Below are 24,315 nucleotides of genomic sequence, written 5' to 3'. Positions count from 1 at the left end.
AATAGTAATGCCCCCTGTATAAATACCCCCAGTAGTAATACCCCTGTAGTTGTGCCCGCAGTAGTCATGCCCCCTGTGTATGCCCAATAGTAATGCCCTCAGTAGTAATACCCCTGTAGTTGTGCCCCCTGTGGTAGTGGCACCAGTAGTAATGCCCCCTGTGGTAGTGGCACCAGTAGTAATGCCCCCCCCGAGTAATGTCCCCTGTAGTAATGTCCCCCTCGAGTATTTCCCCCAGTAGTAATGCCCCCCCCCGAGTAATGCCCCCAGTAGTAATGCCCCCCCCAGTAGTAATGTCCCCCCCGAGTAATGCCCCCAGAAGTAATGTCCCCCCAGCAGTGGAAAATCTGCTTGCGTTAAAAAGAAAAAAAAATCATAATTACCTTAAGCCCCGCGACCGCTGCCTTCTGATCCGCTCGGCTGGCGCTGCTCCTCTGCACTATGGGAGAGACGCAAGATGTCTCTCCCATAGTTCACTGCCTGAGCCGGAGTTCACTCTAGTCTCTGGCTGCCGCTGCGGGGAGGGAGCCGGGCGCCCGCTGGTTACAATCTCAGCGGGCGCCTGGTGTCTCCGTGTGACACCGGGGTTAGGTGTCCGGAGGAGGCGGACTGGTTCCGTCTCCTCCGGTTCACTTTAACCCCGATGGCTGGGTGTGGGGGCCCTTCAGGTGTGGGGGCCCAGGGATGATCGCCCCTGTCGCCCCCCCTTTAACCCGGCCCTGCCCGTTCACACTACATCACGAGCCTGGGTGAACCCATGTTCAGCCCTTATTGTGACCAGGGTTGAAATGCTCGACTTGGCTTATTTCAACCTGGCCCTTTCACACTGCACAGTAACCTGGGTTGCTGCACGTTCAGGTAATAACCCGGGTTATTGTTTGTGGTGTGAAAGGGGTATTAGTGACCTCAGAGCCGTAACTAGACTTTTTGGTGCCCCTTGCCAGAAAGAGCATTGGCGCCCCCCTCATTTTTCAAAGGGACATAATGCACCCAAAAAATCGCCATGGCTTCATGGGGAAGGGCCAGGAAAGAGACAGGAGAGGCCAGCAGATGCTGGGGATGAAATAAGAGAAAGCTACAAGTAAGAATGATAATAAACAGAAATTTGACAGGGCCAAACAGCGCCCCCTGACCTGTGCGATGGCACCGGCCATACTACCCTAGCTACGGTCCTGAGTGACCTGCTCCGTGCCTGACTCCTGAGAACTGGGGTTGAGAAACACCAGGACTGAGTCAGCGTTGTACACTATAGCTGCTGTAGCTTCGATTTTTTTTCAGCTGAGAATTTGCGAAAATATGCTAATAGGAAGCCAATGGGACTTGTACTGAGACGCCCACCGGAGCCATCGCAGCTGTCTGCAACTGTGTACACAGATGCAACGGACGCAGATCATGCTACCATCGACTCCTTGGTCGCCATAACCGAGATGCCAGAGATCGCAGATAGAGGATGTGATGCCCCGAAACGGTTGAGACACTCCCTGTTGCCTTCCCAAAATGCTCTCTGCCTGTCATAGTGTATGTACATGAATACAGTGTATGTTCGTGAATGATAATTGTACAACACTGCTTGTGTTCGTTTCATTTGATCATCAAACATGTTCGATTGTACTGCTGGTTTCATGCATACAGTGAACTGTACATTGTGCCCACACAGTGTTCTGTGAATAGAAACACGGCTATTAGCAGACCATTTCTCAGCCCTTCTAAAGTTTAGTAACATTTATATAAGTATTTCCATAATTTGAAGATAGGGCTGATTTTGCAATGAGTTCTGCTTTTTTCTTGATGATAGGTGTAAATCTTTGACTTCTCTTTAGTGATGGCTGGCAAACCTGTCTTATGCTAAGCAAAGTGGGTTATGCTGCAGGCCAGAGAACAACACAGCTGCCAGCCTGACTCTTTTACATAATGTCAATGATGTGCCTTCTTGCCCCACTTATCGCTTTGCCTCTGGCGCATGCGCAGTTCGCCCCTACCAGCCGGCTCTGTTTATGGGAGTGACGTTGCTGTTGTGACGTGTCACCTGATACATCCCGGAAGTCCGCGTCTCTCTGCGTTCCACGGCTGCTGTACACGGGGAGGAATTGCATCCTACAGTGAGGGGAGATGGCTGAGGTTGAGGTGAACGGTGCCTCACTCTCCACATCCTCATCCACTTCAAACTCCAATCCCTTGTCCAGGAAGCTCAACAAAATCTTGGAGACCCGGCTGGACAATGACAAGGTGAGGGAGGGAGGACAGCATAGGCCACTGTCAGTTGGCTGTCTCCAACTAGTGGGGAACGACAGGTCCCAGATCGCTTGCCCAGGGCATTCTGATACTTGTAGTTCCAGAACAGCAAAATGGCGACATGTTCCCTAATCTCCTGTAGGAAGAAGGTTTCCCACATGATACATGTCATTTACATGTTCATATGGTGGAGAGAACAGCAGGCTCTGTATGTGAGGGGCTGTATACTGTATATACTTTCATGAGGATGCTACTATTGACAACATCCATTAACATGAATGGCCCCTGCAATAGGACTCCCAGGAAATGTGGGCAATTTGGGGGCTTGATGGAGTGATTTGCAGTGAAATGTGTCATTGCTGCTGCTCAGTGGCACAGTGGCAGAGCAGCAGGTAGGTAGGGATGCATTGACATAAATCATGGCGGCAAGCCTCCCCACAACTCCCACCTGAACTTTGCTCCGGGTTCTCTCAGAAGGGAAAATGACAGTGCAGACAAGTCTGCCATGCACATTTTGGAGGTTGGTGAATGGGGCACACTTATAAATATGGTGTAACCAAAGATTTGTAACTTGGAATGCACCAGAGAACAATTTGGCGCACTTGCGCACAGAATAAAGGTTTGTAAATGTGCCTTAGTGTAATTGTAATATATCTTTTTTTATTAATTTTAATGCCCACAGAAAACCTGAGCTCTCTGTGGGGTGCTTCTTTAGTAAACAATCGCACAAATGTTAATTGTCTGTTAGATTGGAACCATTTTAATGTTCATTGTTGGCATTTGTTTTCACAGGAAATGCTGGAAGCTCTTAAAGCCCTCTCCACTTTCTTTGCTGAGAACAGCCTGAGAAGCCGGAGAAACCTTCGGGGAGATATAGAGCGCAGGAGTTTATCCATAAATGAAGAATTTGTGTCTATATTTAAAAATGTTAAAGAGGTTAGTTGTATAATTCCACTGGTTTTGCTGTCATTTATTTCAAAGCAAGTAGAATACAATATAGATTTTTTCAGTTTTAATTGTTTTTAATTAAAAACAATTAAACTTGAACTTAATGTTAACACAATATCATTGGGTTCTTAAGGTGTTTATACCTCAGACAAAGCATAATTTAAGATAACGCCTTATGTACCAGTAAAGTAAGGGATGTAGTCGGCATCCTGGCGTGCGGGATGCCGAGGGTCTGAACACCGGCGCCGAAATCCCGACAGGTCGGGATACCGGAACCAGTATCCCGGCCGACGGCGCCCTGAAGGTAAATATCGGAGTGTTAGGGGGAGGTTAGGGTTAGGCATCTGGTAGTGAGTGTTAGGATTAGGGTGCGGGGAGGGGGAGGTTAGGTTTAGGCACTAGGGGTGTTAGGTTTAGGGTGCGGGGAGGGGGAGGTTAGGTTTAGGTACATGGGGTGTTAGGTTTAGGGGGAGGGGGAGGTTAGGGTTAGGCATCGGGGAGGGAGTTTTAGGGTAGGGGTTAGAAAAATACTTACCTGTCTTCTTATGGGTGCCGGTATTCTGGCCGTCGGGATGCTGCTGTCGGTATTCAGACCAGCGGCATCCCGAAAGCCGGGATTTCATACCCAACCCGTTAAGTAAGTATATCAGGGATAGTGCCTACGTTGATGCAAATTATCACTGAAATGCCAGTGCTGGCAAATTTACGTATTGGAACATATTACTAGTATATGTCACGACCGTCATTCGGAGTTTTCCAAAGCATGGGATGCTTGGCTTGGCCCACTTTGGACCCCGCATCACTTCTCATAACTAAAGGTGCCTACACACTGTCAGATATTTTGCACGATTTGCCGAATTTGACGCATCGGAACGACAAATCGTGCAAAATATGTGCAAATCGTGAGTGTCCACTCACGATCACGATCAAGATGCTGATGCGTGTACCCGGGGGTTGTACATGGCATCTTCAAATCTTCCCTCTTGCAGGTAAGATCTGGCAATCTCTTTAACGATGCACTGGAAATTGTTAAGGATGCACAATAGGTCGTTAGAACACTTTATGCACGATATCGTCAGTCCAGGACTGCCGGGGAGTTCAAGGGAAATTGTTAACGACATTGCATTGTTTGTGAGTCGTTCAGGCTGTGGACTCCTTCAGCTACTCTCCTTCCTATAGTTTTTCTTTATAACCGATTTGAATGCCAGAGGGTCCCCCCCATTTCTATCCTGTACTAACATGTCAGTGCGTCCCTCCCCTCATAACCTGGTCCCCCCACAACCAATCCTAATCTTGCAGTACATTATTGAACAGTTTTTTGTGGTTATCATTACCGTTACTCAGTGACGTGTGGTGAGGTAAACTGCCTAGTATCAGAGCCAGATTTACAGATACATATATGAACCTGAGAGTTCATATGGGCATTATACAAAAGGGCAGCAGTATAAAGTGCTGGAAATTTTGGTGTGTTTTGATCAGGGTTGTACAGAAAAGGTAGACAGGGGAGGCAGTGCCTCCCCTGTCATACACATTTTGCTCCAGAGTTTTGACTATAAAAATTATTTGAATAATACAAAGAAGAGATTTATAATATTTTCTTTACATTTTTCTTATTTTTATAGTCAAAACTCTGGAGTATGCCTAAGTAGACAGGTGAGGCTCTGCCTCACCTGACCACACATCAATGCCGCTACTTATATGTGCCATACATTGACTCCACTACTGTTCAATCTATGCTGTGCTCCCATCCCCCCCTCTTTTTCCCTTATGTCTGTATCCCCTTCCCCTCCTGACTGTTTCTGCAAAAAAATAATTAAACTTATAGTAAAACAAGATTAAATGAATTTAAGCCATGACTTGGAGAATACGCATTCTGATAAAAGCTCATGGGGGAGATGTACTAAGCCTTGGAGAGAGTTAAAGTACCAACTGATCAGCCTCTAACTGCCATTTTTCAAACACAGCCTGTAAAATGACAGTCAGGAGCTGATTGGTTGGTACCACCCACATTCTTAAAAGGAGGACAGAAATTCTGTGTGGAGCAGTTCAATTGATGCCCCCATACAGGTATAGCATACTCCGCTGTTGTCATCTGCACCATAGTTTACAAATTGTGTATTTCCTTTATTAATGGTTTTCTCCATCAACTTAGGGTCTCCCCATGGAATTTACATCTGGCGCAAACTCAATACTACATTACAAAACATTCATTATAACAGTGCATATAGATTTGTATCATTGTGAAAGATATTTATTTATGAAACGGGAGATGGAGAGATTGGCGTAAATAATGTGCATCATGTAAAGCACATGACAGTTCACATGCTTTAATGACAAAGGGTTGTGGTGGCGTGTCATAGACTGTTGCAGTTATTAGAATAAAAGTGGAAATGGGACATAACATGATGTTGGTAATGGTTATGATATAGGGATGGCCATTGCAAGATGGTTATGGAGTAATGGTGGCAGCCATCGGAACATCCATGTAGCCATCGATGGTTATTTTTTTGTGCAGTCGGAGTTGGGAGTTTGTACATGCACAAAAGGTGCTGCCCTGAAGATATGCACCATTGGATGGGCATCGGAAGGACTCTTGTGATGGTTGGCAACTATCAAATGGAAAAACCTTTTTTATGAAGCTGGAAACATCGATTGTTGATAACCATCGGTTTCTGATGTCCATCCCTTTTATGATATGTAGCGTTCCCGCTAGGATGTTTCAGCGGGGCGCTGCGCCCTGCCCTATTTCTGAAGGGCAGAAAGCATTCTGCCCTCCTGCGCGGCACCCCGCTGAGACAGACTGCGGGTTCTGTCTCCACCTGCGGGATGCAGTTTCCCGCGGGTGGTCAAAACGGCGGCGCAGCGGTCACTGCCGGTGAATGGATACTGGGCGTGTGCGCCCAGCATCCATTCACAGTGATCGCAGCGCTTGGGGGCTGCTCAGCATGTCCATAAGTGCCGGGCGCGCCTCCAGGAGTGGTGAAAAGGGGAACGCGTCATAAAGACATGCCCACTTTTTGGCCACGCAGAAGTGCCCTATCTCTAGGTCCTGCGCCCTGCCTGCTGCCGGACCTAGAGTGAACACTAGATATGCCGAGGTAAAGTGGATGTTGATTTTATAGCATTAATACAATTACAGCATGGGGATAAAGGCAATGAGCAGAGATAGTAATTGGCAGGGTTGGCTGGTTAAAGCCACCTTGGTTTAAAGCATGGTTTAAACAAAATGTTGTTTAAAAAAAAAAAAACACTGGTATTTTTAATATGCTGTGACTACCGGCACTGCACCCTGACTTAAAAAAAGACTATTATAAGGGAATCCCTCTCATATTATTCAACATTCTTGTTGCTTGTGGTCTTCATTTGAGTGAGATGAACCAATACAGTAAATTCACACACACAACAGAGACATATTGAACCAGATCAGAGAGAGACTACATTTGCACTTCTCCCCTAACAATCCTATAGGACAGGAGAAAACCACAACTAACATTCTCAATCTTAAAGGTTAAACAACTCCAACACATTAAAGGGGCAATACACAGATAAACTTCTCATGGTTTAATCTCCTTCAAGTTTATTTCAATTTAAAACCTTCAGTCCTACTGAGATGAGTGGAAGTAAGAAAGGACGAATTGAGATGACATATCGTCAAAATCACCTAATGTGTATGCACATTGTCAGGCCAATCGATTTCATGTTTAGTAGTCAGTTGCATCACCAGGTTGGTCCTACATGCAGCTCAATCTGACAATGTGGGGTAAATTTACTAAAGTGAGAGTTTTTAGAAGTTTTAGAAGAGATGTTGCCCATAGCAACCAATCAGATTCTAGCTATTCTAGAATGTGCTTGATAAATGTTAAGTAGAATTTGGTTGCTATGGGCAACATCTCTTCTAAAACTCACTTCTAAAAACTCTCACTTTAGGAAATTTACCCCTGTGACTGACAAACCCATGCAGTGGGATGCGGCTGGTGCCGATATGTCGGCCCGTCACCAGCTCGGTTTTCTGTTGAAACGCTGGGTACACACATTGGACCTCATTCAAAGGCGGTCGCAAGGAGCGATTGGATGTAGCGAGCGATGTTTTTCTCAACTTCGCATGCGTAAACATGGCAGTGCACGTGCGCAAGCCTGTCTTTCCGACCGCAATCCTCTTGCTCGTTAGTCACTACGAGGTCGTAGCTGTGATTGACATTTCGTGCCATTTGTGGGTGGTTACAGGGGAAGGTGCTTGTGAACGGGGGTGTGGTGGTGCGCACGCAGACGTGGTTGACTTTAAAAAGGGCGTGCATATATTACTGAGCGATTCATCACACACGTCATCTCGTTGCAATAACGGTGCTACTGCTGGTAGTGCTAAAGGTAGTCCAGGGTCTACCTTAAGCTTTGCGAGTGCAGGCGATGGTTTCTGCCTCAATCGATGTCTGTAGGCAATTAACACTGTAACAGGTGTTAATTGTGCTGATGTAGGTTGCCGCCTGCGACCGACTCTGAATTAGGCCGTAGAGATAGGAGGTGTGCTTTCATTGATGTGGGTGTTTCTGCGCTTACGATGTGCGTTGCGATTGAGCGCTCGTTTTGCATATTCTCGGTCACTTTGGGTGCAACCGATTGCTCCCGAGCGACCGCCTCTGAATGAGGTCCATTGTTTAATGTGTAGAATTATTATGTTTTTTTTTTTTAATATTTACGCAGCTTATTCTGGCTTTCTTTGATGAGATAAAAAATCCTAATAATTTTTGATTGCTTATGTTAGAAGCATTAAAACATTGTTGAGCAAGGTTTCTAATACAGAGCAATGTTTCACAGTATTAATATAATACGTAGGATTAATTTTTCTTCCATTTAAACAGTAATGCCAAAAAAAAAAAAAAATGGTTCAAAAAAAGAAAACACTGGTTTAAACCAAAAAAAACAGTGTTGTTTTTTTTTTTTAAGTTATTTTTTTCCATCCCTGGTAATTAGGATATCTGAGGTGTAGTCACTGACTGAGGTTAGTGGGAAGCATATGAGCATGGCAGGTATAGGATAATGGTATGCATTAAGGTTAACTCATTTCTTTTTACCTCTATAATTGCAGCTTGTGCAAGGAGTAGACAATCCTTCAAATAATCAAAAGATCTAAAAACACAGAAATACCAGTGCTAAAATAAACAAACAAAAGATGGACGGTTTCAAAATTAATCAACCAGAATACATTTATTCATTAGTTAAAAGTATGACCCAGGGTTTCGCTGGGTAAAGGGGCACCCAGATTCCTCAAGGGTGCCCCTTTACCCAGCGAAACGTGTTGAGGTGATTTTTCTTGACTCTTGTGAATAACTGGACTTTTATTTGGACTTCAATATCCTCCCTGGGAATGATTGCAGAATTGGAGAAACTCCAGGTGGACTACATACAGCCTATTCATTTCTCCTTGGATGCTAAGGACTGTTTTGGAATCATTTGGCCCACCGTTTGGTAATTTCTTGCTGCTTAAACCTAACTCCATTTCTGGATACAGTGAAGAGAGTCCTAGGTCCAGTTTGAATATACAGGAACAGAGTTGTGTGTTTATTTCCATTCAGTGGACTTTTTATGCTGCTAACATTTTAGGATATTACTTTTGCACAGTGCATACTTTTAACTAATGAATAAATGTATTCTGGTTGATTAATTTGGAACCGTCCATCTTTTGTTTATTTCAGCACTGGTATTCCTGTGTTTTTATATTGTCTGATATAATAACATGGATAACACAGATGTGATAATAATACAACCTGGTGTTCTGTTTTCAGGAGCTAGAGAGCATAAATGAGGATGTGCAGGCGATGAGCAGCTGCTGCCTGGACATGACCAGTCGCTTGCAGGTAACAATCCTACCTCACACAACAATCCATAGATCTATATTCTCACTTGTGTACACTTCCGGGTAATGAATCCTAATAATAGGAGTCATCAGTTCTTCCCTTTTTTTAATTTCATATAAATTCCCATTATGCAGATCCCAGAATTCAGGGAGCTAATGCACATAAGAGAGAACAAAAGTAACTGACTTGAATGTCTAGTTGTTTCCTTCCTTTATATTTGTTGTCAGCTGCTCTCTGATCAGGTGGCCTCAGCCCCCGTGCGGTACAGAATTACTTGGAGGGGTTCAAATGTATCATTTGTTCCCCTCTGAGCAAATGCTGTGAGCGGCGCAGCTTTGGGTGAGAGCTTATTAATAATTACATGATAGAATGACCGTTTATTATTATTATTATTATCATTATTATTTATTTATATGGCGCTACACGTGTTCCGCAGCGCCTTACAAAAGTACATGAACAAATAAGTAACCAGTGACATACAATACAAAGCAGGACATGGACATGTATAATAAACATTGCTATATTAGCGACCTTTACGCCCACATAAGCAGCCGAGTGTTGGTTGCCCTAGTGGGGAGTAAGAGATAAATTAAATTACAGTAGGGAGAAGCACAAGAGGGTAGAGGGCCCTGCTCCAAAGAGCTTACATTCTTTAAGGGAGGAGCAGACGAACAGGAGTGACACAGAATGGGGTAGGCGGGGAGGAAGGAAGGTGTAGCAGCAAGTTAGGATGAGAGCTGGAAGGCTTTAATGAAGTAGTGGGTCTTAAGAGCTTGTTTGAATGATTGTAGAGAGGTGCAGAGTCTGATAGGGAGAGGGAGGGAGTTCCAAAGGTGGGGAGCAGCACGGGCACAATCTTGGAGGCGGGAGTGGGAGGAAGTAATCAATTGGCATGAAAGGCGGCGTGTATTAAGTGAACGAAGAGGGCGAACAGAAGAGTGAAGGGAGAGGCGATCAGAGATGTGAATGGGAGAGGGCTTTGTAAGTGAGTGTGATAGGGGAGGGATGATTGTTATGGTGGGACAGGGTAATGATGATGGGCTAATGGGGGCATCAGTGATTTTGGGGACCTGTTGATTAAGTAGAGATTAGGATGATGAGCAGAGGAGTTACAGAAGAGGAGTGATTGGGTAGTTTTTTTTAGACTGTGTCGTAGATTTGAAAAAATCCTGTTGAAACCCCTGCTATAAGTTATTGGAATGCATCCAGTAGTTGGGTTTTGCCCCCCGTCTCTTTAGCTGTTTATAGCTGGTTTACTGTTGACAGATTTGGGGCTTTTAATTCAAAAAATAATTCATTGTATCATGGCATTCTTATTTAATTGTTTTTAATGCTTAAACTAAATAAAACCCCTAGATACAATTAGTATGGAGGATGAGATCAGTGGCGTAACTTCATCCCAGGTGCCCGGAGGCAAGATAAATGTTGGTACCACCCCCCCAGCACCTATGCCAGCCCCAGCTGCCGCCGCCCCCCTTATGCAGTTCCTTTTATATAATGCCCCCAGTAGTGGTCCGCCTATGTAGTGCTCCCCAGTAATGGTCCCCCTATGCAGTACATCCAGTAGTGAGCCCCTTGTAGTTGCCCCCAGTAGTGAGCCCCTTGTAGTTGCCCCCAGTAGTGAGCCCCTTGTAGTTGCCCCCAGTAGTGAGCCCCTTGTAGTTGCCCCCAGTAGTGAGCCCCTTGTAGTTGCCCCCAGTAGTGAGCCCCTTGTAGTTGCCCCCAGTAGTGAGCCCCTTGTAGTTGCCCCCAGTAGTGAGTCCCTTGTAGTTGCCCCCAGTAGTGAGCCCCTTGTAGTTGCCCCCATTAGTGAGCCCCTTGTAGTTGCCCCCAGTAGTGAGCCCCTTGTAGTTGCCCCCAGTAGTGAGCCCCTTGTAGTTGCCCCCAGTAGTGAGCCCCTTGTAGTTGCCCCCAGTAGTGAGCCCCTTGTAGTTGCCCCCAGTAGTGAGCCCCTTGTAGTTGCCCCCAGTAGTGAGCCCCTTGTAGTTGCCCCCAGTAGTGAGCCCCTTGTAGTTGCCCCCAGTAGTGAGCCCCTTGTAGTTGCCCCCAGTAGTGAGCCCCTTGTAGTTGCCCCCAGTAGTGAGCCCCTTGTAGTTGCCCCCAGTAGTGAGCCCCTTGTAGTTGCCCCCAGTAGTGAGCCCCTTGTAGTTGCCCCCAGTAGTGAGCCCCTTGTAGTTGCCCCCAGTAGTGAGCCCCTTGTAGTTGCCCCCAGTAGTGAGCCCCTTGTAGTTGCCCCCAGTAGTGAGCCCCTTGTAGTTGCCCCCAGTAGTGAGCCCCTTGTAGTTGCCCCCAGTAGTGAGCCCCTTGTAGTTGCCCCCAGTAGTGAGCCCCTTGTAGTTGCCCCCAGTAGTGAGCCCCTTGTAGTTGCCCCCAGTAGTGAGCCCCTTGTAGTTGCCCCCAGTAGTGAGCCCCTTGTAGTTGCCCCCAGTAGTGAGCCCCTTGTAGTTGCCCCCAGTAGTGAGCCCCTTGTAGTTGCCCCCAGTAGTGAGCCCCTTGTAGTTGCCCCCAGTAGTGAGCCCCTTGTAGTTGCCCCCAGTAGTGAGCCCCTTGTAGTTGCCCCCAGTAGTGAGCCCCTTGTAGTTGCCCCCAGTAGTGAGCCCCTTGTAGTTGCCCCCAGTAGTGAGCCCCTTGTAGTTGCCCCCAGTAGTGAGCCCCTTGTAGTTGCCCCCAGTAGTGAGCCCCTTGTAGTTGCCCCCAGTAGTGAGCCCCTTGTAGTTGCCCCCAGTAGTGAGCCCCTTGTAGTTGCCCCCAGTAGTGAGCCCCTTGTAGTTGCCCCCAGTAGTGAGCCCCTTGTAGTTGCCCCCAGTAGTGAGCCCCTTGTAGTTGCCCCCAGTAGTGAGCCCCTTGTAGTTGCCCCCAGTAGTGAGCCCCTTGTAGTTGCCCCCAGTAGTGAGCCCCTTGTAGTTGCCCCCAGTAGTGAGCCCCTTGTAGTTGCCCCCAGTAGTGAGCCCCTTGTAGTTGCCCCCAGTAGTGAGCCCCTTGTAGTTGCCCCCAGTAGTGAGCCCCTTGTAGTTGCCCCCAGTAGTGAGCCCCTTGTAGTTGCCCCCAGTAGTGAGCCCCTTGTAGTTGCCCCCAGTAGTGAGCCCCTTGTAGTTGCCCCCAGTAGTGAGCCCCTTGTAGTTGCCCCCAGTAGTGAGCCCCTTGTAGTTGCCCCCAGTAGTGAGCCCCTTGTAGTTGCCCCCAGTAGTGAGCCCCTTGTAGTTGCCCCCAGTAGTGAGCCCCTTGTAGTTGCCCCCAGTAGTGAGCCCCTTGTAGTTGCCCCCAGTAGTGAGCCCCTTGTAGTTGCCCCCAGTAGTGAGCCCCTTGTAGTTGCCCCCAGTAGTGAGCCCCTTGTAGTTGCCCCCAGTAGTGAGCCCCTTGTAGTTGCCCCCAGTAGTGAGCCCCTTGTAGTTGCCCCCAGTAGTGAGCCCCTTGTAGTTGCCCCCAGTAGTGAGCCCCTTGTAGTTGCCCCCAGTAGTGAGCCCCTTGTAGTTGCCCCCAGTAGTGAGCCCCTTGTAGTTGCCCCCAGTAGTGAGCCCCTTGTAGTTGCCCCCAGTAGTGAGCCCCTTGTAGTTGCCCCCAGTAGTGAGCCCCTTGTAGTTGCCCCCAGTAGTGAGCCCCTTGTAGTTGCCCCCAGTAGTGAGCCCCTTGTAGTTGCCCCCAGTAGTGAGCCCCTTGTAGTTGCCCCCAGTAGTGAGCCCCTTGTAGTTGCCCCCAGTAGTGAGCCCCTTGTAGTTGCCCCCAGTAGTGAGCCCCTTGTAGTTGCCCCCAGTAGTGAGCCCCTTGTAGTTGCCCCCAGTAGTGAGCCCCTTGTAGTTGCCCCCAGTAGTGAGCCCCTTGTAGTTGCCCCCAGTAGTGAGCCCCTTGTAGTTGCCCCCAGTAGTGAGCCCCTTGTAGTTGCCCCCAGTAGTGAGCCCCTTGTAGTTGCCCCCAGTAGTGAGCCCCTTGTAGTTGCCCCCAGTAGTGAGCCCCTTGTAGTTGCCCCCAGTAGTGAGCCCCTTGTAGTTGCCCCCAGTAGTGAGCCCCTTGTAGTTGCCCCCAGTAGTGAGCCCCTTGTAGTTGCCCCCAGTAGTGAGCCCCTTGTAGTTGCCCCCAGTAGTGAGCCCCTTGTAGTTGCCCCCAGTAGTGAGCCCCTTGTAGTTGCCCCCAGTAGTGAGCCCCTTGTAGTTGCCCCCAGTAGTGAGCCCCTTGTAGTTGCCCCCAGTAGTGAGCCCCTTGTAGTTGCCCCCAGTAGTGAGCCCCTTGTAGTTGCCCCCAGTAGTGAGCCCCTTGTAGTTGCCCCCAGTAGTGAGCCCCTTGTAGTTGCCCCCAGTAGTGAGCCCCTTGTAGTTGCCCCCAGTAGTGATGGCCCCCACCGCGCGCGCGCACACAGGCACAAAAAAAACAAACAAGCAAACACTTACCTTTATCCCCGCTCCAGTGCTGCTGCCGTCCATCCCCGGCGTCCGCTCCTCGGCACTATGGGAGTGACGTCATTACGTCAGTCCCATAGTGCACTGCGGGACCCGGAAGAAGGAGCTCACTCCTGAGCTCCTTCCCCAGCATCCGCTCCTCGGCACTATGGGAGTGACGTTATGACGTCACTCCCATAGTACACTGCGGGACCCGGAAGACGGAGGGAGCTCCGTCCTCCGGCTGCCGCCGGGGGTTTGAATAGGAGCCGGGTGCCCGCTGGTAACACACTCAGCGGGCGCCCGGCAAATGGAGGGTGCAGGGGGTGCGACCGCACCCCTTGCACCCTCCGTAGTTACGCTAATGGAGGTGGAGCGCCGATCAGCGGCGCTCCTTCTCCATGCAGCTCCCGGGGACAATGGAGCCAGGTGCCCCCTTCAGGGCTGACGCCCGGCGGCAAATGACTCCATTGTCTCCGGGAGTTCCGTCACTGGATGAGATGCTCTTTTAGATAGTTTATTAGGTTAGTAATGTACATACAGTAAATACACCCAAAACGTGTGCAACACTGTGTCTGGTTATAGTAAAATAGTTATATGTACATAGCTTGCATGTCCCTGATCCGCCTATCTAGTCACAGGGGCCGAAGGTGCAAATCACGCAGATATCATATATCTGTGAAGTAGACTTTGGTGACCTGCAGTTGGTTGTACTAAGAGGCCCTCAGTAGATATTTATATTTACCTCGTATTTTCTAATTTTCTTTTATACTCTAGAATACTCTATACTATCAGACTCTCCACCTTTCTACAAAACTTCAAACGCGCTCTCAAAACCCACTTCTTCATCATTGCCTTCCATCTCTCATCCTAACCCTCTGTCTTATGCCCGCTGTCTACCCCATCTGTGCCACCCCTGTCTGTCTGCACCCTCCCCGTTAGACTGTCAGTTCTCACGATAGGGCTCTCTTCCCTCATGTTTCTCCTTCCCTTACTCATACTATCATGTACTGCACGCTCCCTACAGCAACACCTTACCTTTCATTTCTGCCACCCTGCTGCTTATTTATGTGTTATGAACGCTGTTGCAGCAATGTTTTATACACTATGTCCTTGTCCTGCAATGTATTGTAATGTAAGTCACTGTTTTCTTGTTCTGCTCATTTGTTTACTTACTGTATTAGGCGCTACGGAAGTCTTATGGCGCTACATAAATAAAGGATAATAATAATTGTTCCAATGCACAAAGCACCAGATGGAGACAATGAGCTGTTCACATCACATATGATACAATGAGTACACAACATGTTCAGTAAAATATATGATCTCATTTTCATTATTGTGAAATTACGAAAGGATTTGAGTATAAACAATAATAATAATAGCAAATAGTTGCCTATAGTAAGTGATAATATACAGTATTATAAGATGACTGTCCATGTAGCACATTGTATAGACTGCCAGTTATGTGACACCAATGTTTACCAGGAAATTCCAGCTGTGTTATGTGTCTGCGACATCCCAGGGGACCATCATTTACGCTCATAGCTTTGCTTCTGAATGGAATTTAGCAGGTGAGACCTGTTTCAACATCTAAGCGAATAGGCAGCAACAGCTGAAAGGAAAACATATGGTGGCTGCATCAGTGCAGGGGATACTTGCGTTATCTTTTTAATGATGTCTGTCTGTAGAGTTGTTTGCACTTATCAGCCAAGGGACAAATCTAATGGGGATGTTTCTTTAAAAGCAAAACCAACCTGGTTTTGACTTTAAAAAGTCCAGCTGCAAAATCGTTAAAAAAAATCTTTGACAAATTGTAACCTTACATTTTCCTCCTCGATAGTCCTTGTATATAGACAGTCTTTGTATGGATAGATAGTCCTTGTCTGTGGCGTAACTAGGGTATTTGGAGCCCAGGGCAAATTTGAACATCCCGAGATGTGCGCGGGAAAAAATGGGCGTGGTCACTTAAAAATGGGACGTGTCAACATGACACACCCCTTTATTTTCACGCTGAACATTCCTATCCATATGCACCTTAACCCCAGTAGTACCCCTTATACAGTACTCTCAGTATGAAGTTGTGGTCCCTCTTATGCAGGCCCATAGTAGTGCCCCTTATACAGTATCCCCAGTAGTGGTCCCACAGCCCCCAATTAGTTCCCCTTACTCAGTACCTCCAGTAGTGTCCCCCCCAAATGCAGTGCCCCACGTAGTGTTCCCCCTTATGCAGTGCCCCCAGTAGCAGTCCCCACAATGCAGTGCGCCCAGTAGCGGTATCCCCTTATGCAGTGCCCTTTATATGGTGCCCCCAGTAGTAGTCCCCCCCCCCCCCCATGCAGTGCCCTTTATATAGTGCCCCCAGCAGTAGTCGTCCCCCCCCCCCCCATGCAGTTTTCCCAGTAGTGGCCCCCTTATGCAGGCACCCTGTAGTGATCCCCCCCTATCCAGTGCCCCCTGTAGTGGCCCTTCCTATTATTGCCCCCAGTAGTGGTCCCCCGAGTGCAGTAGTAGTAGGCCCCCTTTATAATGCCCCCAGTGGTAGTTCCCCCCCAAGTAGTAGTCCCCAGCAGAGTAGGTCCACCCAATGGCGCCCCCAGTAGTAGCCACCCCTCCCCCAGTAGAGGTCCCCCCAGTAGTAGCCACTCCCCTCCCCCGTTGTGCAGATAGGTTAAAAAAAAAAAAAATATATATATATATATATATATATATATATATAATATATATATAAAAATATACTTTCCTGAATCTCTGCTCCTGGTCCTGCTCGCGCCGCCGCTCCCGCCCGGGCTGGCGCGCTCAGCATTATGGGACAGACGTCATGACGTCAGTCCCATTACCCACTGCAGGAGCCGTACGGAAGTCCGGCTCTTGCAGTGGGTGCTGCAGCAGTCAATGAGAGTCTTTCTGACTCTCATTGGCTGCTGTTTAACACACGCATCGCCGCCAGCGCTGGCGGCGATGCGTGTGTTATGCACAGCCTGAGCCCGCCTCCTGGCGCTATTGGGCAAGCGTTCAGGGGGAGGGAACGGGCTCAGGCGTGCAGCACAGGACCGGCGCTGGAAGCCTAGCGCCGGTCCTGTGTAAATGTGTAGCGCTGACCGCACTCATTGCGGTTGGCGCTACACTGGCTAACTAGGGCGGGCCGGTACCGTGGCCGGCGGCGCCCCCCCGCGCTGCCGGTCCAACGGCGCCCAGGGCACGCACCCCGCTCACCCTGCCCTAGTTACACCACTGGTCCTTGTATGGATAGATAGACGTCAAGGGCCCTCATTCAGACCCACTCGCGAGCGGCTGTCCACTCGCAAGTGGGTCGATGGTCTGCACTGCGCATGCGCACGACGGAGGGAGCTCCGTCGTGCGCATGCGTGAGACGCGCCGAGCGAAGGATTTTCCTTCGCTCGGAGTGTCTCATCAAAGGGGGCGTGCTGTCGATGTTGACTGACAGCACGCCCCCTTTGGTGGGCGTGCCGGGGGCGTGCCTGCCAGACGGAGGCGTTCCCAAGGGAACGCCTACTGTCTGAAGCCGCCCCCACTGACATCACTAGTGATGGCAGTGGGAGTGATTTTGGCTCTGTTAGAGCCAAAATCACTCCTGGCCTTGCGGTTGAAAACCTCAACCGCAGGCTGTTGCTCGCAGTGGCGATGGTCGCGATGGTCAAGACCATCGCGACCATCATCCTGCACGCTCGTATATGCTGTGGGTGGTGACCTACAGCTATACGAGCGTCCAGGAGGACGCTCCGTATTACTGGAGGTGGGCCCTGATTCAGAGCGAGCGCTCTGGTCAGAGCGTCCGGCTCTGAATCAGGGCCAAGGTTCCCAAGTCTTTGAAAAAGCCTATATTCTGTTGGTATCTAGAACAAATGGACAGCCCATCTGCACTTATATTTCCATAAATGTGCTTTGAGACATACACGTTAATATATGTTGAACATTACATCTAGTTTATAGGTGTCCGGAGCAAATATATTGCAATTATAACCAACAACTTAGAAAACTGCACCCATCTTGCGCAAATGCTAAATGTCATGGTAAGGAATATATTTCGGAGATACGTGTACTTAGAATAAGGTGCAGCTCGCTCAAAGGGCAAAGTTTGCTAAGCGGCAGGTTCTAAACCCTGGCGGTTTGGCGGTGGTTTCGCTATCCGCAGATCTACTAAGGCCAAAACCGCCGTCAAAACACATTTTAGAATAGAACAGGGCTGTCATTTAGAAACCGCCACCAAACCCTCGGGGTTTAGAACCCACCGTCAAACCACCACGAAACTGCCGAGGTTTAGAACCTGCCGCTTAGTAAATTTTGCCCAAAGAGGCTGACTTATCATGCACCTGCATGCCCTCACTGTACTGCATTGCCATGGCCGCTGCTCCTCCGTCACAAGCTCAGCGGATTACAAGGGTCACATCCATGCTGCTCTACAAACCAGTGCAAACTGGACGACTAATTGTATGTGAAAAATGATGTGTTCCATAATGGGATTTAGCCAAGCAAACATGCTGCCTTTTATATGTAGGTAAAATAAAACTTGTCATTTTGGAGGTCTGCAGTGCTGTCATTCTCATGTAGGCCACAGATGGGGAACACATTAGAAGGCTCCATTGTATTGTGTCCGCCTTGCAGCACCTCACTTCCAGATCCTTAGCAATCCTTTGCAGCATACAACCATCAGCTATATAGTTTCTAAGTTAAACTGTTCAAGAATTCACATATTGTGTACCCAGATAAATGTTATATATTTCATAATGCTAGAGTGAGGATGGCGGGCACAAGGTACCAGGGCCAGCCAAGGAGGCGCAAACACACGCACAAGTTAGTGTGGCCATGCCTCATCGAGTTGTGCGCAGACTGCTCAGGTACTACATATTCACGGCAGAACATGGCCACTCGCCACGCACATTCCTGCCTCACCCACTTAAATACTGGGCCGATATTAAAGATTGCTGTTTTTTTTCCCATATAATCCATTTCAAGTTATTTTCATTGCTTAAAAAAAAAAAAAAAAAAAAACAAGGAAAATCCCACTCTGCACCCAGAATTACAATATAACATTAACTTTGATAAAGTAAAAAAAAATATTTCCTGTGTAATAAACATATTGCATAAATCCTTGGACAGCACGGTGGCATAATGGCTAACTTTGTTGCCTCACAGCACTGAGTCCATGAGTTCAGTTCTAAAGATGGCCCTTTCTGAATGGAGGTTGTATGCTCTCCCCAATTTTTTTTTTTTTTTTTTTTTACGTGGCCACTCCAGTTTCCTCCCACAATCCAAAAACGTACTGATAGACATATAGGGTTTGATCCAATTAGTTGCAAATTACTCGTACTTAAGATGTTGTATAGAGGGAGAATAGGAGTGGTCCAAGACAAGAACCTTGGGGCGGGGGCCACCTACCTTTAGTTGAAGTGGGGGGAATCATGAGAGAAGACAGAGAAGGAACGGTCAGAGAGGTAGGAGGACAGCCAGGAGAGGGCAGTGCCACGTTGACCAAGGGAGTGAAAGATTTCCATGAGGAGAGGGTGGTTCACAGTGTCAAAAGCAGCAAAAAGGTCTATGACAATGAGCAGAGAGTAGTGGCCCTTAGATTTGGCAGCAAGGAGGTCATTACTGACTTTTGTGAGGACAGTTTCAGTGGAGTGGAGAGGATGGAAGCCAGACTAGAATGGGTCAAGCAGGGAGTTGGAAGAAAAGAAAGATGGTAAACAATACGCTCAAGGAGTTTGTAGGCAAAAGGTAGGAGAGAGATGGGTCGGTAATTGGAAAGTGTGTTAGGATCAAGGGTAGCTTTTTTAACAATGGGGGAGACAAGTGCATGCTTGAATGCAGAAGGAACAGTGCCAGATGAGAGGGAGAGATTGAAAAGATGGGCAAGATGGGAGCAGGCAGAAGGAGAGAGGTAGCAGAGGAGGCGGAATGGGATATGGTTAAAAGGGGATGTGGAATAGGGGGACTACTGGATGAGGGCCATGACTTCCTCTCCAGATACAGGGGAGAAAGATTTCAGGGTTGGTAAGATGGATGAGGAGGGGTGGTCTGCGAAAGGAGGGGGCGGAGTGCTGAGGGTCTGGTGTGATGCTATGTTCTGACGTATGGAGTCAATTTTACATGTAAAGTAAGTAGCAAAATCAAGGACAGAGAGTGAGGAGGTGGGCAGAGGAGGGAGTTGAAGGTGGTGAAGAGACGCTGGGGTCTGAGGACTGGGAGAAGATGAGGTACTTGAAATATGACTGCTTAGCGAAACAAAGGGCAGCACTGTAGGATGAGCGCATACATTTCAAATGAAGGAAGTCTGCCTTGGAGTGTGAATTCCTCTACTTTCGCTCTGTGGTTCCTGAACACTTTTACAGATATCTGGTACATATGGAATGCCAGGGTTGAGGTGTGGATCTGCGGGGGTGAGTAGTGATTGCCGGAGCAACAGAGTCAAGAGCAGAAGTAAGAGAGGCATTGTCTAGGTAAGTGTCTTGTTTAGTGTAGTAGAAAGAAAGAATAGGGGAGAGAAGTGAGTGGAAAAGGGAGGATAAGGATACGGTGTTTATAGCCTCAATGTTACGCTTAGTGATGTAGTAGAGAATATAGATTGTAACCTCCATTAAAGCATGGACTAAAGTGATTATTCTCTACATAATGTGTCTGCTGTATAAATAACTTAATACATGTGTATGGTCTTGATGTGGGATCAAGGAAAACTGAAGCAGAGTCTAGATTGTCTTGTTCTGTGACCCCTTGCTGTTCAACACTGTTTATTACCTCTTTTTAGGAAAATAAAAATAGGCTCATTCGAAAACCTAGTATTTTGCATACTGGACAACTAACTTACAATCAGTGTAATAAGGGAAACATCATATTTCAGGCAGTGTTGGCAAGTAGTTTTGCAGTTATTTACATGAATTCATATTTTTAATGAATAATTCATGCTGCGTTCATTAAAAAGAGGTAAATAACACGGTCCCCTGATAATGTGGCAGGTGGCTGTAATATGTTTTTGCTCATCATAAACGTATACGTAATTATGTTTTGTTTTTTTCTATTCCCTAAGAAAGCTGAATTTATATATCATGCATTTATTGAAATGATTACTCTCTCTGTTTAACTTCATGTTTTTATTCTTAATACTGAATTTAATTGAATAATTCCAATCATCCTGTGATATATACATTGCAGTGATGCATTTTCTCAATTGTTCCCAGGCAGCAAAGGAACAAACTCAAGATTTGATTGGGAAGACCACAAAACTTCAAGCGGAAAAGTATGTATGACCTTAAATGGCTAATGTTCACAGAATATGACAGTGTCTCCTGGTGATTGTACTGCCGGAATATGAATTAGAGAAGGCAAAGCTGCAAAAATATAAATAGGATTAATACCATGGCAGTGAATGAAAATACGGGAGATGAACAGATTCTGAACCTTTTTCGATTTTCTTTGTAAACTGCAGAAATAAAGAATCTTAGGGATGTTTTTATTGCCGTAGGCCCGAATGACTTCTCTTACTCATTTTAACAACCCCCCCACCCCAGCTGTGTAAGAAATCAGACCTGTGCTTTAACTGTGTTGTTTAACTGTAGTTGTTGTAAGACAACTAGTATTTTATCTTGCAGATGGTCGTAAGTGCAAAATGGGATGGGTACACGGGATGCCGGTGTCGGCATCCCGACAGGGTTGGCATACCGACACCTGTCTGCCCATCTCTCTCCCTATCCTAACGCTAACCCATCCTCCCTGGTGCCTAAACATAACCTCCCCCCTAGTGCCTAAACCTAACCCTCCCCCTAGTGCAGGCCTGGCCAACCTGTGGCTGTCCAGCTGTTGTGAAACTACAAGTCCCAGCATGCCTTGCCAGAGTTTTAGCATTCCCTAATAGCAAAACTGTGGCAAGGCATGCTGGGACTTGTAGCTTAACAACAGCTGGAGAGCCACAGGTTGGCCAGGCCTACCCTAGTGCCTATCCCTAACCCCGCTACTTACCTTCGGGGTGCCGGTGCCAGCATTCTGACCGCCGGGATACCATGTGCCGGGATATTGAACGTATCCTGTACAAAACAATTGGTCACGTGACACAATTGCTGGAGCGGCATCAGTACCGCCCCCTGACCCCTGTGTAATGTCATGCCCATTAAACTGTAACTCTCGCTTCTCCAGGCTGTAAAAGCAGCCAGATTGCAACGCAGTACTATGCTGCATGGGGCGTGCAGTGGTATGTCCATCCTTAGGTGCTGGGTCTTGTAAATGAAACCAATGTTGTGCACTAGTCTCCAGGATTCATGCATTAGTTGTCACATTTCTTATCCCTTCCTGCCACTGTTGAATTAGAACTGATTGGTGGAGTTATTGAGGAAAGATTGAGGGGCATATCCAATTGCAGGCAAAGTATTTAAAAACCCTGAAACTTGGGGTTTTTCCCTCAGCCGCAGGTTCTTTATATTCAGTTGCCGGGTAGAAAGTCAGCTGCAGTAATTTTATATAGGAATTATCGCTACTATAGTCTTGCAGCCCCAGAGCAGGTCTGTAAAAAAAAAACAAAAAAAAAAACCTATAACCTATTGTAAGATTAACATGTCGGGGACCCTTTCAGCATTAACTGGTCACCCCCTAATGACTGATTAGGCAATAGGAAGTTTTCAGTTAGTCTCTAGGTCCAATAATTACATTCGTAATTGTTAAAGCTAATAATGACTTTAAATGACACCAAAATCAACTTTTTTGGTCATTTATTCAATCAAAATTTAATAAAAGCAATTATTTAAATGATAAATAATTGCTTTTTTTTTTTAATAAAATGAAAAAGTTTGCTCTGTTTCAATTTTTACTAAAAAAAAAAAGTAATTTACAAATTATCCACTTGCTGCACTATTTTAAAGAACAATCTATTTTTCTTTGGGACAGTAATAACCATTATTTACTGTTACTCAATCTTTTTTTTGGGGTACAGATAGTTTCCCAAGTTGTTTTTAATTTTCCGCTGGGTTTTGCCCCACAAAATTTTGCAAGCGTTTCTTTTTTTCTATTAGACACCGCAAGTATCGGGCGCACACTTACCCGCGGTAATAATAGATAGAGAATTGGTTGAGTTGCCCATAGAGGGAAAACCGTGCGGAAAACTGGATATGTCCATGAGACTCTGTTGTGGTCATCATGTTTCGGTATAGCCAGTTCATACCACTTGTCTAAAAGAAAAGTGTATTTATAGTAATACAGTATACTGCTTGCAGGTGATATATACATATACATTATTTATAGGCTACACTGACTGTTCACATCATGCTCATAGGCATATATACTCAGATGTATACATGCTGTTAAAAGTCAGTCCCACCCCATAGGCTTGTGGAACCAATCCGTCCATAGTGCTTCACTAGAGCTCTATGAAAGCTTATCCATTGGGGTATATTGAGGTGCTATAAGCAGCTTACAGTGTGCTTGTTTTGGAAACCTACCAAAATGACTAGGAAGCTGAAGCTCAAATTCATTATCCAAGGGTGCAGGGTCTGGATATCTATCTGCCATCTTTAGGTGGCAGGTCTGATAGAGTGGACAACCACTTTGATATATGTCATCACAACAGAAGATGCACTCTTTGACACTTTAGCATTAGTTGAGGCATGAATGGATAAGATCTAGAGCTCATTGATCTCGATGGGAAGCTTGCTGTTGGTGCGCACTGACATTTATTCCAAGTACCGGCCGGGCCTGAGTGCTTCTTGTATTTCCAGTGCAGCTGGCGTTTGAAACAAATGTTGGTGTGTGCTGAAGCATGCTTCCCATAGGGAGCCAGGGTCTCTGTGATCAGTGTTGTTGAAGCCTTTGCAGGACGCCACCATGTGGTTTCACATGGGGACTGCAGTCAATATTCTAAAGTGATCTTTATATTGACAAACGTGACACTATTCCTGCCTTTTCCATTCAGCTTTTCTTGGGTTGTAGAGAAAGAAGATATATGTTCACATAGTTGAGTGATTTTTTTTACAACTGTGAACATTTCTAAAAACTCCTATGGAGCATGCATTACACAGAGTGGCTATGTTGCGATTGAGACGAACAGAATCAGAAATATTGTTAGTGTTCATTCTAGCACCCTGCACCTGTCGCATCCCCTACATGTTCTCTTTCCTGCCTGGGGTATTGCTGTCTGCTCTGGTGCTTCTAGCACACTCTGATCTCAGCAGTTTGTAGCATCAGCAGGGATGTGACAGGTGCAGGGTGCTAGAATGAGCACTATGTTGTGGAAAAGAGATGGGTGTTCCTGGGCAATGACTGGGAGGTGGATAGAAATGCACACAAATATGGTCCGCTCAGTGGGTGGGTGTCATGCAAGCAGCTGCATTTGCAGACATAAGAGGCCATGGTTAGGCAGAGACACTGCATGTGACATAAGGCTGGTGCAATCGATGGTGGCATATAAGGATGCACCAGCCGCTAAAAGTGGGCGTCTCAGTCCTTGCACAGTCAGCTGCTCGGATTCACATGAGGGTAGGAGTTTGTAGCGGCATTTGCATAAAGTCACAGATGAGTGACCCCCTATATACACTGTTGTGCGCAACTGAGAATCGGGCCCCTTGTGCGTTACTGTGCATCTTCAGCTGTAGTGTAACTGCTGGTATACCACTATGGATACCTATGGCTTCTAGCTTTGCAGTATTCTAACCACAGTGCCCAGTAAGACAACACATGTAGAAGCTATAAACAACCCAAATATTTATTTCTACTTCAGGGTCCATAGGGTATCCACAGGATACCTTGGGGGTATAGGTGTGACGTCAGTCGCTGGGCACCATAGAGTTAAGCTTTTCAGCCTCCCAGGATGCACTAGGGTCCCCCTCCTATACCCCGCCCCCGAGCCAAGGCACCTCAGTTTAGTTTGGTGCCCGGCCGGCGTCGGGTGCACCTGTCGGAGTGGGGGGCTAGAA

General features: G+C 47.1%; 1 protein-coding gene across 1 annotated transcript in view; it reads left to right on the top strand.

The window, feature by feature from the left end:
• Positions 1–1,989: 1,989 nt before the first annotated feature.
• The window catches only part of COG6 (component of oligomeric golgi complex 6), a 137,014-nt gene continuing 114,688 nt past the window's right edge, over positions 1,990–24,315 (top strand). Inside the window, exons 1-4 of the mRNA XM_088460136.1 lie at positions 1,990–2,226; positions 3,025–3,168; positions 8,961–9,032; positions 20,599–20,657. Coding sequence (XP_088316262.1) covers positions 2,110–2,226; positions 3,025–3,168; positions 8,961–9,032; positions 20,599–20,657 — 392 coding nt within the window. The 5' untranslated portion in view covers positions 1,990–2,109. The remainder of the gene's footprint in view (positions 2,227–3,024; positions 3,169–8,960; positions 9,033–20,598; positions 20,658–24,315) is intronic.

Source organism: Taudactylus pleione, unplaced genomic scaffold (assembly GCF_031769625.1).
Source record: "Taudactylus pleione unplaced genomic scaffold, aTauple2 ptg000043l, whole genome shotgun sequence".
Taxonomy (NCBI): Eukaryota; Metazoa; Chordata; class Amphibia; order Anura; family Myobatrachidae; genus Taudactylus; species Taudactylus pleione.
This window is presented reverse-complemented; position numbering and strand designations above follow the sequence as displayed.